The sequence below is a fragment of the Octodon degus genome, unplaced genomic scaffold (genome assembly GCF_000260255.1).
Source record: "Octodon degus isolate 3935 unplaced genomic scaffold, OctDeg1.0 scaffold00126, whole genome shotgun sequence".
NCBI lineage: Eukaryota > Metazoa > Chordata > Mammalia > Rodentia > Octodontidae > Octodon > Octodon degus.
This window is the reverse complement of record NW_004524702.1, coordinates 3,954,144-3,966,007: the sequence shown is the minus strand read 5'-3', so window position 1 is coordinate 3,966,007 and position 11,864 is coordinate 3,954,144. Positions and strand designations below refer to the sequence as shown.

The 11,864-nt window shown below is 52.0% G+C and overlaps 1 protein-coding gene across 1 annotated transcript in view; it reads left to right on the top strand.

Moving 5' to 3' along the window:
* Lztfl1 (leucine zipper transcription factor like 1) overlaps nt 1-11,153 on the top strand; it is a 12,732-nt gene extending 1,579 nt beyond the window's left edge. Inside the window, exons 2-10 of the mRNA XM_004640676.3 lie at nt 741-865; nt 2,829-3,023; nt 4,095-4,155; nt 4,610-4,681; nt 6,022-6,087; nt 6,188-6,265; nt 9,156-9,332; nt 10,078-10,181; nt 10,795-11,153. Of these exons, the coding sequence (XP_004640733.2) occupies nt 741-865; nt 2,829-3,023; nt 4,095-4,155; nt 4,610-4,681; nt 6,022-6,087; nt 6,188-6,265; nt 9,156-9,332; nt 10,078-10,181; nt 10,795-10,813 (897 nt within the window). The 3' untranslated portion in view covers nt 10,814-11,153. The remainder of the gene's footprint in view (nt 1-740; nt 866-2,828; nt 3,024-4,094; nt 4,156-4,609; nt 4,682-6,021; nt 6,088-6,187; nt 6,266-9,155; nt 9,333-10,077; nt 10,182-10,794) is intronic.
* Nucleotides 11,154-11,864: the final 711 nt, after the last annotated feature.

Sequence of the window (11,864 nt, the reverse complement as noted above, 5' to 3'; positions counted from 1 at the left end):
CTGTCATCTTCTGCCCATGTAACAACTTTGACATTTTAGTAGAATGCAGATAGTTACAGCAGGGGTGTGAAAGTGGTACATGAGCTAATGAATATAAAATGAGTAGCGCAGCTATTGCGCTGTACAATCTTCTTGGTCTTGCCTCTTACCTTAAGCACGATGGCTACTTTCAAACAAAATACACTTTTTAAAATTGGATTTGATAGGCTAAGGTTAAGTCACTACAATAGACCCAAAAACTAGTGGCTCCAAGAACATAGAAGTTCACTGTTTGCTTCGCAGCACATACAGTAAAGGAACAATACATTCATTCCTTTCTGGTTCATTTCAATTTGCCGCCTGGCTCAGTGCTGCCCCCACAAGGTGGGGACCTGGGTCCCTTTTACCTGGCTGTTCTCCCACCACCTGGCACACTGATGGTGTTTGCAAGACTCAACCAGTTCCTACTCTGCCAGGTTTCAGAGAAACAGGGTTGTAGCAAGGTGAACACCACATCCTAAGGCCCAGGCCTTGGAAATAGCCCACCTTCTCTTGTTCACATCTGTCCCTGAGAAGTGAGGAGTCTGTGGCATGAAGGCACCATTTAGCAGGGCAGCCTTTCAACTGGAAGGGAGGGAGGGAGGGAGGGAAACAACAGAGTTCATTGGACATCTAGCAGTCTCCATGATAAGATAATCTTGTGTATTTTATGTCTGATTCTTTTATCAAATCTTCAAGACTAAAACTAATCTCCTTTTTAGGCAGAGCTGGGCCTCAATGAACACCATCAAACTGAAGTTATTAATTATATGCGTTTTGCTTGTTCGAAGAGAGGCCTGAGACTCAAAACTGTGGATTCCTGCTTCCAAGACCTCAAGGAGAGCAGGTATTCAGGGACTCTAGGGAAGCAAGAGGAACATGGCCCTTGCTGGGAACTGGTGCGGGTTGCCAGGCCCAAGCCATGACAGTCCTTTCCGGCTCCTCCTGGTCAGCTACTCACTAAGGGCAGCTACACTGAGCTTCGCAGACTGTGAAATCAACCAGGTTTCACGGGGGACCGCAATCAGACAGGCAGGTTGGCACCTCCAAGGCAGCAGAGTTGCAGAAAGGTAGTCAGGAAATGCATAGGGCTGATGGATTCATGACAGAGTCCCCAACCCTCCTTGAGTCATTCACTGAAAGACTAGGATGTAAGAGGCAGCAGCTGACAGGAAGCCTCGTCCTGAAGGTTTAGGAGAGAGAAAGACACCAAGAAACAGCATGTAACTCGCTGACTAATCCCAGATTGATAGCTGATTTGAGGCAGATGACAGTGAATTCCACTGGTCCCACCACAGATGAAAGCTATGGACACCAGGTGGATACGAGTGAGAGCTGCAAGCTGTGGCTTTCAGAGAGCTGGACAGAGGTCCTCGCTGCCACCTGCTGCCTGCCCAGCTCATGTAGCTGGGTGTCCTCTGGCTTTCCTAGTTCCCAGCAGGAAAAATCTACAATTTAAATGGCAAAAAAAATGGTATGTTCTATTAAAGAAATTAGAAAATTAATAATTTAATGAAGACTTATAAAAGTTAACCTTAGGGCATTTGGGGGGTATCTTTTTGAGCCAGGGTCTGCCTGTGCAGTTCAAGCTGGCCTTGAGCTCACTTTATAGCCAACGCTGGTCTCAATTCGCAGTGCCCCTCCTGCCTCAGCCTCCCAGTGCTGAGATAACAGGCATGTGCCACTATGCCTGGCTACTTTCAGGTTTTTGTGAGTGGTCTGATTCTGCTGGCTACATGAAACGGTAAAATCAGACATTGTTAACTCGAATGTCACAGTGCTAAGACTCGGTGTAGCTGCAACTTGCTTGGTCTCCTCCATTTACAAGAGAGGAAGAAGAAGAAGCAGTTGAGGTGGGGGCCGCAGCGCCGGCCAAGCTGAGCGTCTGAGGGTGGGGTCTTCGGAGGAGGCCGGAGAAGACATGGTGCTGCTGCTGCAGTGTGGAGAGCAGGAGGCGCACGTGACAGCTCTGTGCAGGGCTCACTGCTGGCAGTGACTGAGCTGGCCAGGGGCCACGTGACCCGGAGACACAGCGCACCTCCACTGCCCATCCTGCTCTTGTCACAGTTAGGGGACAGGGGAGATGGCTGGACCTGGGTGTGAAGAGCTTCGGTGCTGCTTGGGTGGTGGTGCCCCTGGGCGCCGTGCAGCAGCAGCACTTTAAGATCAATTCCATGTTTTTCTCATTTGGGGGGCTTTATGAAGAGAGAGATAGTAAGCCGCTCTCATTCCTCATGGGCTGTCACCAGCGTGTGACCAGGTCCTACAGTTAAAATCCTTGAAAAACAATATAAAACATGGGTGTGGTGGCACAGGCCTGTAATCCCAGCCTCTAGGAGGCTGAGGTGGGAGGATCAAAAGTTGAAGCCCAGCCTGGGCTACTCAGTGAGACCTTGTCTCAAAATAATAAAGGACTGGGGGTGTACTCAGAGGAAGGGCCCTGGGCTCAGTCCCCAAGCCACAAAGAAAAGCAGATAAACTACTTTCATGTGACTTGAGATTCTTAAATGTGATAAGACTAATTGAAGTAAAAAACGTAATACTGAGAAACTTTTTACATTGATGATCATTCAAGAAGCATGTCAGCATGTATTTATATGAAAGTATGCACATTTAAAGAATTAGCCACAATTTAATTGTTTTCATAGATGTCATAAGTGGAGCTTAAATTGTTGTCATTGTTTTATGAATGAAGATGTGGTTACCCAGGAGGATGCCATTGCAGGGCCCGTCCCCTAGTGATCATGGGAGCATCCTGCTCTCCACGCGCAGGTCTGCGGTGCTCTCAGGGCCTGGCCTCTGTCTTGCAGGCTGGCGGAGGAGACCTTCACCGTGGACGAGGTGGCGGACGTGCTGAGCGGGCTACAGGCCGTGGTGCACAGCGAGGTGGAGTCGGAGCTCATCCACACGGCCCACACCAACGAGCTGCTCCTGCGCCAGCTCTTCGAGCAGGCCGAGCGCTGGTACCTCAAGCTGCGGACTGATGTCTCAGAGCTGGAAAACAGGTGACATGGCGCTTGTGTGCTGGGCTGCTGGGACCGCACAAGCCCTGGGGTCAGGAAGTGGCCTTTTGGGCTTTCACAGTTCCTTCCGCAGCTTTGTTCATAGTTGGTCTTACAGCAGGCTTTTATTTATTTATTTATTTATTTTGTGATGCCACGAATCGAACTCAGGACCTCATACTTGCCAGGCAGGCGCTGTCACTGAGCTGCGTCCCAGACCCCAGTAGGCTTTTAAAGACAGGTCAAGGAAGAAAGAAGCATTGTCAGATAAGATAAATGCCATAGATTCAGACTAGTGGCATTATAAATTGATGTTAAATAATTGTGTTTACACTTTTAGTAGGAAAGGAAATATTAAAAGGTTTATAACTGTATCCTTGAAGCACTTACTAAATGCTTCACCGTAAAATCGGTGAAGTTGCAACCAATGCTGAGACAAGGCCTGGGGGCCCAGCGGGCTCCCTGCCAGCGAGGACGGGGACTCCCTCAGTGCCTGCGCCCAGAAGCCCATCTGATGACTCTGCCACAACTCTGAGCAGTTGATACGTGTTTATGGGGGGGGGGGTGTTTTTGTCCTTTTGAGGCAGGGTCTCAGTCTGCAGTTCAGGCTGGCCTTGAACTCTATGTGGCCCAGGCTACTCTCCAACGCACAGCGATCCTCCTGCCTCAGCCGCCCCGCGCTGCCACTCCCAGCTGAGCACTTGATCTTCCAAGTTTACAGCCTGCTGCTTGCGCACAGGCGTAGTCAGCTCCTGTCCGTCTTGGTGCCAGGCAGGGACCTCCGCCCACACCATCTCCCGCTCCCAGGCACACTCGGCTTGGATTCAGTAGCTACTGTGGTCTATTGCGTTTTCTGAGGCATTTCCAAAAGCCCGCTGGTCTTCCCCAGCTGTCACAGAGCGGTCTGCTGGGCTCACGCTGCATGTGCACTGCCGTTGGTCCCCGTCACCTGGGGCCACTGTCCTTTCTCATGCTGTGATGTCAATAGGTTGATGCCACGACTGTGTTCCTCTCTTGTGTGATACAGGTGTGCTCTAAATGAATGTTTCTTTTCCATTTGCTTTCCTCTCCAAGAGAGTTACTAGAACAAGTTGCAGAATTTGAAAAAGCAGAATTTACATCTTCAAGAAAAAAGGTAAGTTGGGGTCATTCTGATGGAGTGCTGACCTCTACGGGCCAGCCGCAGGCGAGGGGAATAGGGGGAATTCCTGAGGAAAGCATTCGAGGGGCTTCCATGCCTGTCAGCTTCAGGCAAAAGAAGTCAAGCCCAGGAAAGACCTGGAAACCTCCTCGTGCCTGTTAGGACGCCCGCACACCTGTGTAGCGCACGCACGCACGCACGCACGCACATGATCTCTGCAGTCCAGTGGGAGCCCCAGCCCCTTCCCCCGTTCCTGGCGGAGGCCGAGCGCCCACTGTGGCTGAGCTGTGCTCGCCTGGCCTGTTGTGCACAACACTGCTAGTTGTGCTCTTATTTTTGACTCCTGGGCCCTGGGACAAACAGAGCAGAGCACTGCGTACAGTGTCGCCCGCTTGGCAAGTGCAGCGCTGCGCACTGCCTGCAGCGGGATTTCTTCATTTCCTTTCAGCCCATCCTAGATGCCACAAGGCCGAAACTTGTCCCCCTTAACGAGGGTGGGACAGCAGAGCTCCTCAACAAGGTAACACCGGCATCCCGCTGAGAAGCAGAAACCCTCTGGCTCCATCCCCCTGTGGCCTGAACAACTCTAGGTCCTGAAGTGGGGGAGGAGTTGGCCCTGGCTTTGGGCCCGGCACCAAGTCCAGCCTAGAGACTAGCCATAGTGCCCAGTGGCCAGCAGAGGGCGCGCCGGCCATCCAGATAGTGGGAAGCGGCTTGGGGTACCTTGTCCTTCGTCCTGGCCAAGGGTGGGTTGGGGCACTATTTGTTATAGAGAGTTAAAGTCTGTGAGCCATGATGAATTTTTTTTAAGTCTATGAAATTGTCAGTGTGTAAATACCTTTATGGCTCCTGTATGCTGTCCAGATCTCGGTGGAGATCAAAGCAGTGTAATGCCAGGCCCCAGGCCCCGGGCACTCAGAAAGCTTAGGGTTTCACTGGGAAGTTAGAGCGGATGTTCTGGAAGCAGAGACAGAATCTGCCCCACATGGCGAGGCTGGTGACACAGTGACATGGGCCCAGGGAAGGGCAGGTGGCTGTTGGCAGGGAGCAGAATGGCCACAGGGAGAGGTGGGCCGAGCTGGCCGGGCCAGGGTGAGGGGCAACTGAGAAGTGCGGTGAGTGTTTACAGCACTTCTGTTTATTAAGTGAGGGACACGGTGCCGTGAATCCCCGCAGAATCCTCCTCACCCCACACACCCTCACCACAGCGTGCTCAGCCCTGGAGCCTCCTTCCTGGGCGTCTGCGAGCTGTGAGACTGCTGCGACCAGGCACCAGTGGAGACCCAGCTCGCCCCCCAAAGTGAACGTGGCGGACCCTGAAAGGTCAATGTCTTGAATGGATTCGGGACACTGAGGCAGTCACAATGGAGCAGCTAAAGACACTCAGGAAGGAGGACTGCAGAGCTGGACCGGGGGAAGGAAGAGTGTGCTGGGCAAGGCAGATCCTGAGGGCTGGGGAAGCAGTCTCTTCCTGCAAGGAAGGTTTTGAGATGAAGTGCGGGCCACAGTTTTCAGTCCCACCCTGTGTACACTGCGCCCAGTGAGAAAGGAGACTGAACTGGGTGGTCTCAGTTAGAGCTGTCGGGCCGGACAAGGCTACTGTGTCTCTGCTTGGCTAGCGTCCACGGGGCAGGGCAGAAGGAGAGCGAGTGTGGGCCGAAGTGAGGGGTCACTAGGGGGAGCTAGGAGTCTTGAGCCAAGACCTCCAAGGGTGTGGAGCCTGGGGGCCTGGGCAGAACCGGAACCCCAGACATGGGGGTTGTTGAAGTATAACATAATTGAAGTTTTAAGTGAAACAAGTCATAATTGCAAGTACTAAAATGTTCTGGTTAAAATAATAATTTGAATTCACTCACAAAGGAAATTTCAAGACTCCAAGAAGAGAATGAGAAATTGAAGTCAAGGCTGAAGGCAATTGAGACGCAGGTAACAGAGAAACCCTGTAACAAAATTGCTGAGCCGCTGGCAGAGCGGGCACTGGCAGAGCAGACACCGAGACCACCCTTCCCTGTCCACTGACTTGTAGGCCACAAATGCACTGGACGAGAAGGCGAAGCTGGAGAGGGCGCTCCAAGCCCTGCAGCTGGATAGGGGACAGCAAGAGGTGAGCCTGTTTTCCCTTTTCCCGTGGTCTAGATAGGAGTCGTGGGTGTTCCCCAACTCCACACCAGCCCCCTGCCCTGGGCCCCCCTGTGCACCGAGCCAGAGAAGACCTGCATCCAGGGCAGGCAGGCCTGGGATTTGATTGGAGGGGCAACGCGTTCCACTTGAGTTCGACGTCCAGTTAAGCAGAAAAAATGAAAGGACCCGCTTCCGTACCAGGTTGTATTGTGCTTGGCATTGCTGAAGTTAGCCCCGCGTGGGTGATGAAATGGAATTGACCCATCTGGGTCCTCAAACTCCCCTGTCCCCGATGCCCTGCATAACACTGAAGTTGGCCAGCAGTATTCCTCTTCGGCCTCTCAGAGGGTGGGAGCCAGGAGGCTGGTGTGACCCAGTCCCTGCAGCATTGCCGAGGGTCGCGTTGTCACCATCTTCTCAATGTTCCAAAGTCGGCCCCCACAGGTTTTGCTGAGCTTTTTTTCTATGAAACTCATAAGCATACACCAGGGCGGCGAGGCCAGTACAGGGAGCCAGTGCCGGCTCAGCCCATGCTGCACGTCTTCCGGACCAGATCTTAGCCACTGCGGTTTCCCCGGCTGGATTGCATGGCATTGGGAGGGAACTTCCTACATGACTAGGGAAAAGGAAAATTTGTACAACTTTTCACTCGAAATACTCCAAGCACCATATATTTATAAACTTGAAAGCTGAGTGTTCCAGAATAGCTCTCAAATTCTACAGTTGCAAACATTTTCAGATGATATATTTGTTTAAAAAGCCATTTGGGGCTTTGTTTCCACTTTAAAGAGGTTTTGGATACAGCCATTACAGAGCAAAATAAAGGCAACAGAGGGGAGAAGTTTCAGAGGAAGGGGACAGGGAGGAAATAGTAAAAGGGCTGAAATGGCCAAGACATGACGTCAGTGCGCCAGCTCCCCAAAACCAGAGTAGTAACTGTGCATCACAAACATACAGCCACAAAACAAGCGTTAAAGAGCTAAAGCTGGGCGTGGTGGCACACGCCTGTAATGCCAGCACTGGGGAAGCTGAGGCAGGAAGATCACCCACGCTCAAGGCAGCCTGGGCTACACTCTGAACTGTAGCTGTCACCTAGAAAACAGCTCCCTGCGGGACAGCTGCGGCCCATGCATTTCCTTCCTCTGGGAAGAGCTGCAGACCCACGCCACTTCAGTTCCACGTGATGTCACCTTTCAGAGTTCGCAGCAATACTAATGACATGGCGCCTGCCATTTGATTAACTACCTGACAGAAGATTCCAGTTAGCAGAAACAGGCGCAGGGGAGGAGAGCTGATGGCCAAGGCAGCTCCGCCCTGGTCTTGGGGTGAGCTTCCAGGAGGTGGGCAGGGTGCTCCCCACTCCCGCCTGTCCCCTAGCCAGGGCTTCTGTGAAATGATGACACCTTAATTATCTAGAGTCCCAAGGGCATTGTTGATAATTAACAAGGTCCTGTCCCTCACTGATAAGGAAGCTCCAGGCTTGCTTGTTTGCCACATGGGGATCAGGATGGGGTTGCACTGGGGCCTGTGGTGTCCAGAGCACATGCTCTGCCAGCCAGGGCTCCCTGCCAGGCCAGGACTCTTCTCCCGCCTCCGCCCTCGGATCCTGTCCTCAAGGCCAAGAGCCCCGGAGATCATTAACTTTCCTGATAGCGCGCGCTGGTGGCTCCAAGGTCAAAGAGCTGCCTAGCTGTCCTGGCCAGGGGCGGCTCTTCTCGGGGGCCTTGATAGTCATTGGCTTTCAGATTCACTCCTTGAAGGTTAAGAGAAACTTCATACCATGTCCCTAAACGTAAGACACCAAATTCTTCTGAAAATGTCATCTTTCTCAGTAGATCCCTTTATTTTTCTATATGAATATATTCCATATTTGAAAAATAAACAATTTGATGTGCTCAGTAATTCTTTATGCTGACGGTAAGCACTGTCCTAAGCATTTATTAGTTCTTTCAGGGCCTGGGGCCCAAGTGCAGAGTAGACACAGGCCTTTATTAGTGACAGTGGAGAAAGCTCAGCAGCCCAAGTGCCTGCCTGGCAGGCACAAGGTCCCGAGTTGGATCTCTGGTACCAAAAAAAGAAAACAAAAAGGCTAACTTCAAATGTGAGCAGGGCTGGGCCTGGTGGCACGAGTCTGAGACCCTGTCACACACACACACACTATCTGAGCAGGAATATTGTGGGACAGACTGTTCCTTCTTCATTTGTAGCGGGCATAGGCCACTGTCTTGCCTAGCAATACAGATCTCTCTTTGGCCATGAATTTTATCAGTCAAAACCAAGATCTGGAAAGAAGATCCCAGCAGCAGGTTAATTGTGCAGAAATATGCATTGCCCCTTACTGTGAAAAACCAAAATCTTGTGAATTTAGAAGCCTTTATAGGCCATTTTATGTCCTCAAAATATTCTCTCCTAAATAATAACTAAAATATGTGTAAATGTTATTTTATAATTTTTCTACTTGTACTACTTTGAAGAATTAAAAACTCTTCACCAAGATTTTTCTAAATTTGGCTTTCCAAAATGTCACCTATGTGCGATGCCAGCCCTAGCACACTCAACGTTGTCATCAGTCTCACCTCTCAACTAGGTGTGGTGGCCATGACAATACCTGTAATCCCAGCGGCACTCGGGAGGCTCAGGCAGAAAGACCACTGGGAGCTCAAAGCCAGCCTGGGCTACATAGACCATTTCAAACCAAAAGAAACAAAGAGACCTTACTGCCCTGCCAGAGCACCAGCAGTTCCTCAGTCCTGTCTTGCGAAGGCCGCGGTTTGGGGCGCAGGGTGGGCAGGGAGGCCCCGCCTCTGGCCTTGCCACTCCTCTCCTCAGCAGCCCACGGGAAGGTATGTTCTGCACTTGTCTCCTGCCCACAGGACTTAGTAAAGGCGCAAGGTCTGAGCGACCTGGAAAACACGGTGGCAGCTTTGAAGAGCGAGTTTGAGAAGACGCTGAGCGACAGGGTGGAGAGCCAGAAGTCCCTGGAGGACAAGCTCGCAACAGCCAGACATGACCTGCTCAGGGTGCAGGGCCAACTGGGCCTGGCAGAGAAGGTGAGGGGCTGCAGCCTGTGTGCTGGGCACACGCGAGGGGAGGCCCCATATGCCAAGGCTTCCTGCCACCCAGCTTATGTCCCAAGAGTTGGTGTTTTGTTTTGGTTTGGTTTTTGTTTTTTGCGGAACTGGGGATTGAACTCAGGCCCTCGCGCTTACCAGGCGAGCACTTACTGTACTGAGCTATCTCCCCAGGCCCGCAAGAGTTGTTGCTCTGGAGGCTGCCATACAAGGCGTGGAGCCAGGGAGGCAGTCGCCTGCTGTCCCCTGAGGTGGCCACAGGGTCTTTGCCTGGGTGGAGGGGTAGGCAGCTCTTAAGGTTTCCCTACCATTTTTATAACGCACAAGAGCCCATGAAGTACAAAGAGGGCTCAGCTGTTCACTGTAGGGCTGAGCCTAGGAACCTTGGGTGCAGTTTAACCTGAAATGCTCCCCCCGCGCTGCTGTGTGCCTTGGGAAGCGCGGTGCTCCTTTGCCTTGAAGATCGGGGTAATATTTCAAACGGACGGCCCAGGGCTGAGGCTTGCTCCGCTTGAGGAGCAATGCTAATTTATTGGTATTGCACGTGGGAAAATATGAGTGGTTCACTGGCTTCTTGCCCTGATTTTATGTGTATCTTATGAGGAAGTTAGACAGTACTGTGCACACTGACAGTAAATTTAGAGAGAGCAGAATGCCTCGGCCTGACATTTGTCGGTCTCCTTGGCTGTGGCTCGGCAGCAGGCTGACGGTTCTCTCTAAGCAGGAATTGGAGAAGAAATTCCAGCAGACCGCGGCTTATCGGAACATGAAAGAGATCCTCACCAAGAAGAATGACCAGATCAAAGAGCTGCGGAGAAGGCTGGCGAAGTGAGCGGGCCTCTGTCCTGAGGGGGGCTACGCGGGCGCCTGTCCTGGGGGTGGGGTGCTGTGGGCTGCCATTGGCCACCACACATTTCATCCATATCCTCCATGGCCTCCCAGCTGACTGCAACCAGCAGGAGGGTCAAAGTGGTAGCAGGCAGGCTGCCCTGGGCCTCTCTCCCATGTGGCCTCCCAGGCTAGGTGCCCTTGGCCTGCTGGGCCATCACTGAAGACTCCTTGGCCATCTTTGCCTTCATCAAAGTTTAAGAGCAGAGAGAAAGTGATGGTCCGTGGAGTGAAAGGTCAAGTCTGTCCTTGGAGAAGGAGTGTCACTAATGCTGTACCCACACAGTTGGGTCCGCGGTCCCTGGGATCTTGCAATGGAGGTGACCCTGAGACCACAGAGTGGGACACAGGACTTGAGCCTAGAGTACAGCAGGCCACATTTGCTGTTGCAGAGTCGGTTCTGGTCACTGCAGGGGTCCATGTGGGTTTCTGACCTCTGCCATAGCGGAGATGGGGAGGGAGCAGGGCAGGGTTGCTGGTAAGTCACTCATCTGGTAATGACAGCGACAACCACAAACACATCATGACCCACTCCTCTGATCTTTATCCCCAGATACGAAACTGAAGATTAAAAACAGAAGCCACCTCCTGTTTCTGGAGCAGCGTGCCACACTCTTCCTCATTTTTCTAGTATTTAGACTCTGCTCCCAATATTTAGAGCTGGAGTTCCTATTCTGAGTTGTCTGATTGAAAAGGGAAGAACGCATAACGATTCCAGCTGGAGGTCACCAGTGCAGCCTTGCCCTGTCCTGACCAGGCAGTGAGGACTCCATGTGATGGGATTTAGAGACATAGACGAGGCTTATCCTTTTGTGTTAGCATAAAGAAGGTTCTTTTTGATAAATGTTAAGTGACTTAATGACATCTATACTTTTACATTCCCCAGAGGTAAAATAAACAAGAGTTCTGACAGATGGCTATCACAGCTCTTATGTTTAGTACTGAAATCTGTACCCTGTTTGGCCATTAAAATGTGAGTTGACTGAAATGGGAATACTTAGCCTGTCACATGCAGCCTTCTCACCAGTTGTAAAGAAAATGAAAAGCGGGCTGTGAGGATTGGGCTCCCCTCCTGGCCCGGCCCCTGCCAGGAGCTGCTGCTGAGCCCAGCCGCTGGCATCTGGCAGCCACAGACGCAGGGCCACCGGCACTTCTCCCTCCAGAAAGCCTGTGGATGAGCTGGGGATGCTTGCCTGCCTGGCAAGCGCGAGGCCTTGAGTTTGATTCCCGGTACCAAAAACGAGATGAAAGCACCCCGACTTGGAGTAGGTGCGATCCTTAGGCTTGTTTCCAGAATACTTTCAGATGGCTTGCTAACTTAAATTTATACTCAGCCTACAGTCAGTTACAGACTTCAGCTCGGACTTGGGGTCCGGTTGATTTTCTGCACCCATGCGACAGCACACGGGCGAGCCGCAGTTTTCTTTCTGCTGGTCCTGCCTTCTCTCAGTGACTTTGGCTAAGTGGTTAGAAATCGCACTTGTGGGACGCAGTAACATGCCGTAGTAGCGGTGGACAGAACGAGGCGCTGCTGCCTCAGGAGAATGCGCACGCCTTTCTCATGTCGCTGCCCCGATTCACACTTGCGCAGGGCAGGGCGTCGGCCCGCCTGCAACCTGAGGG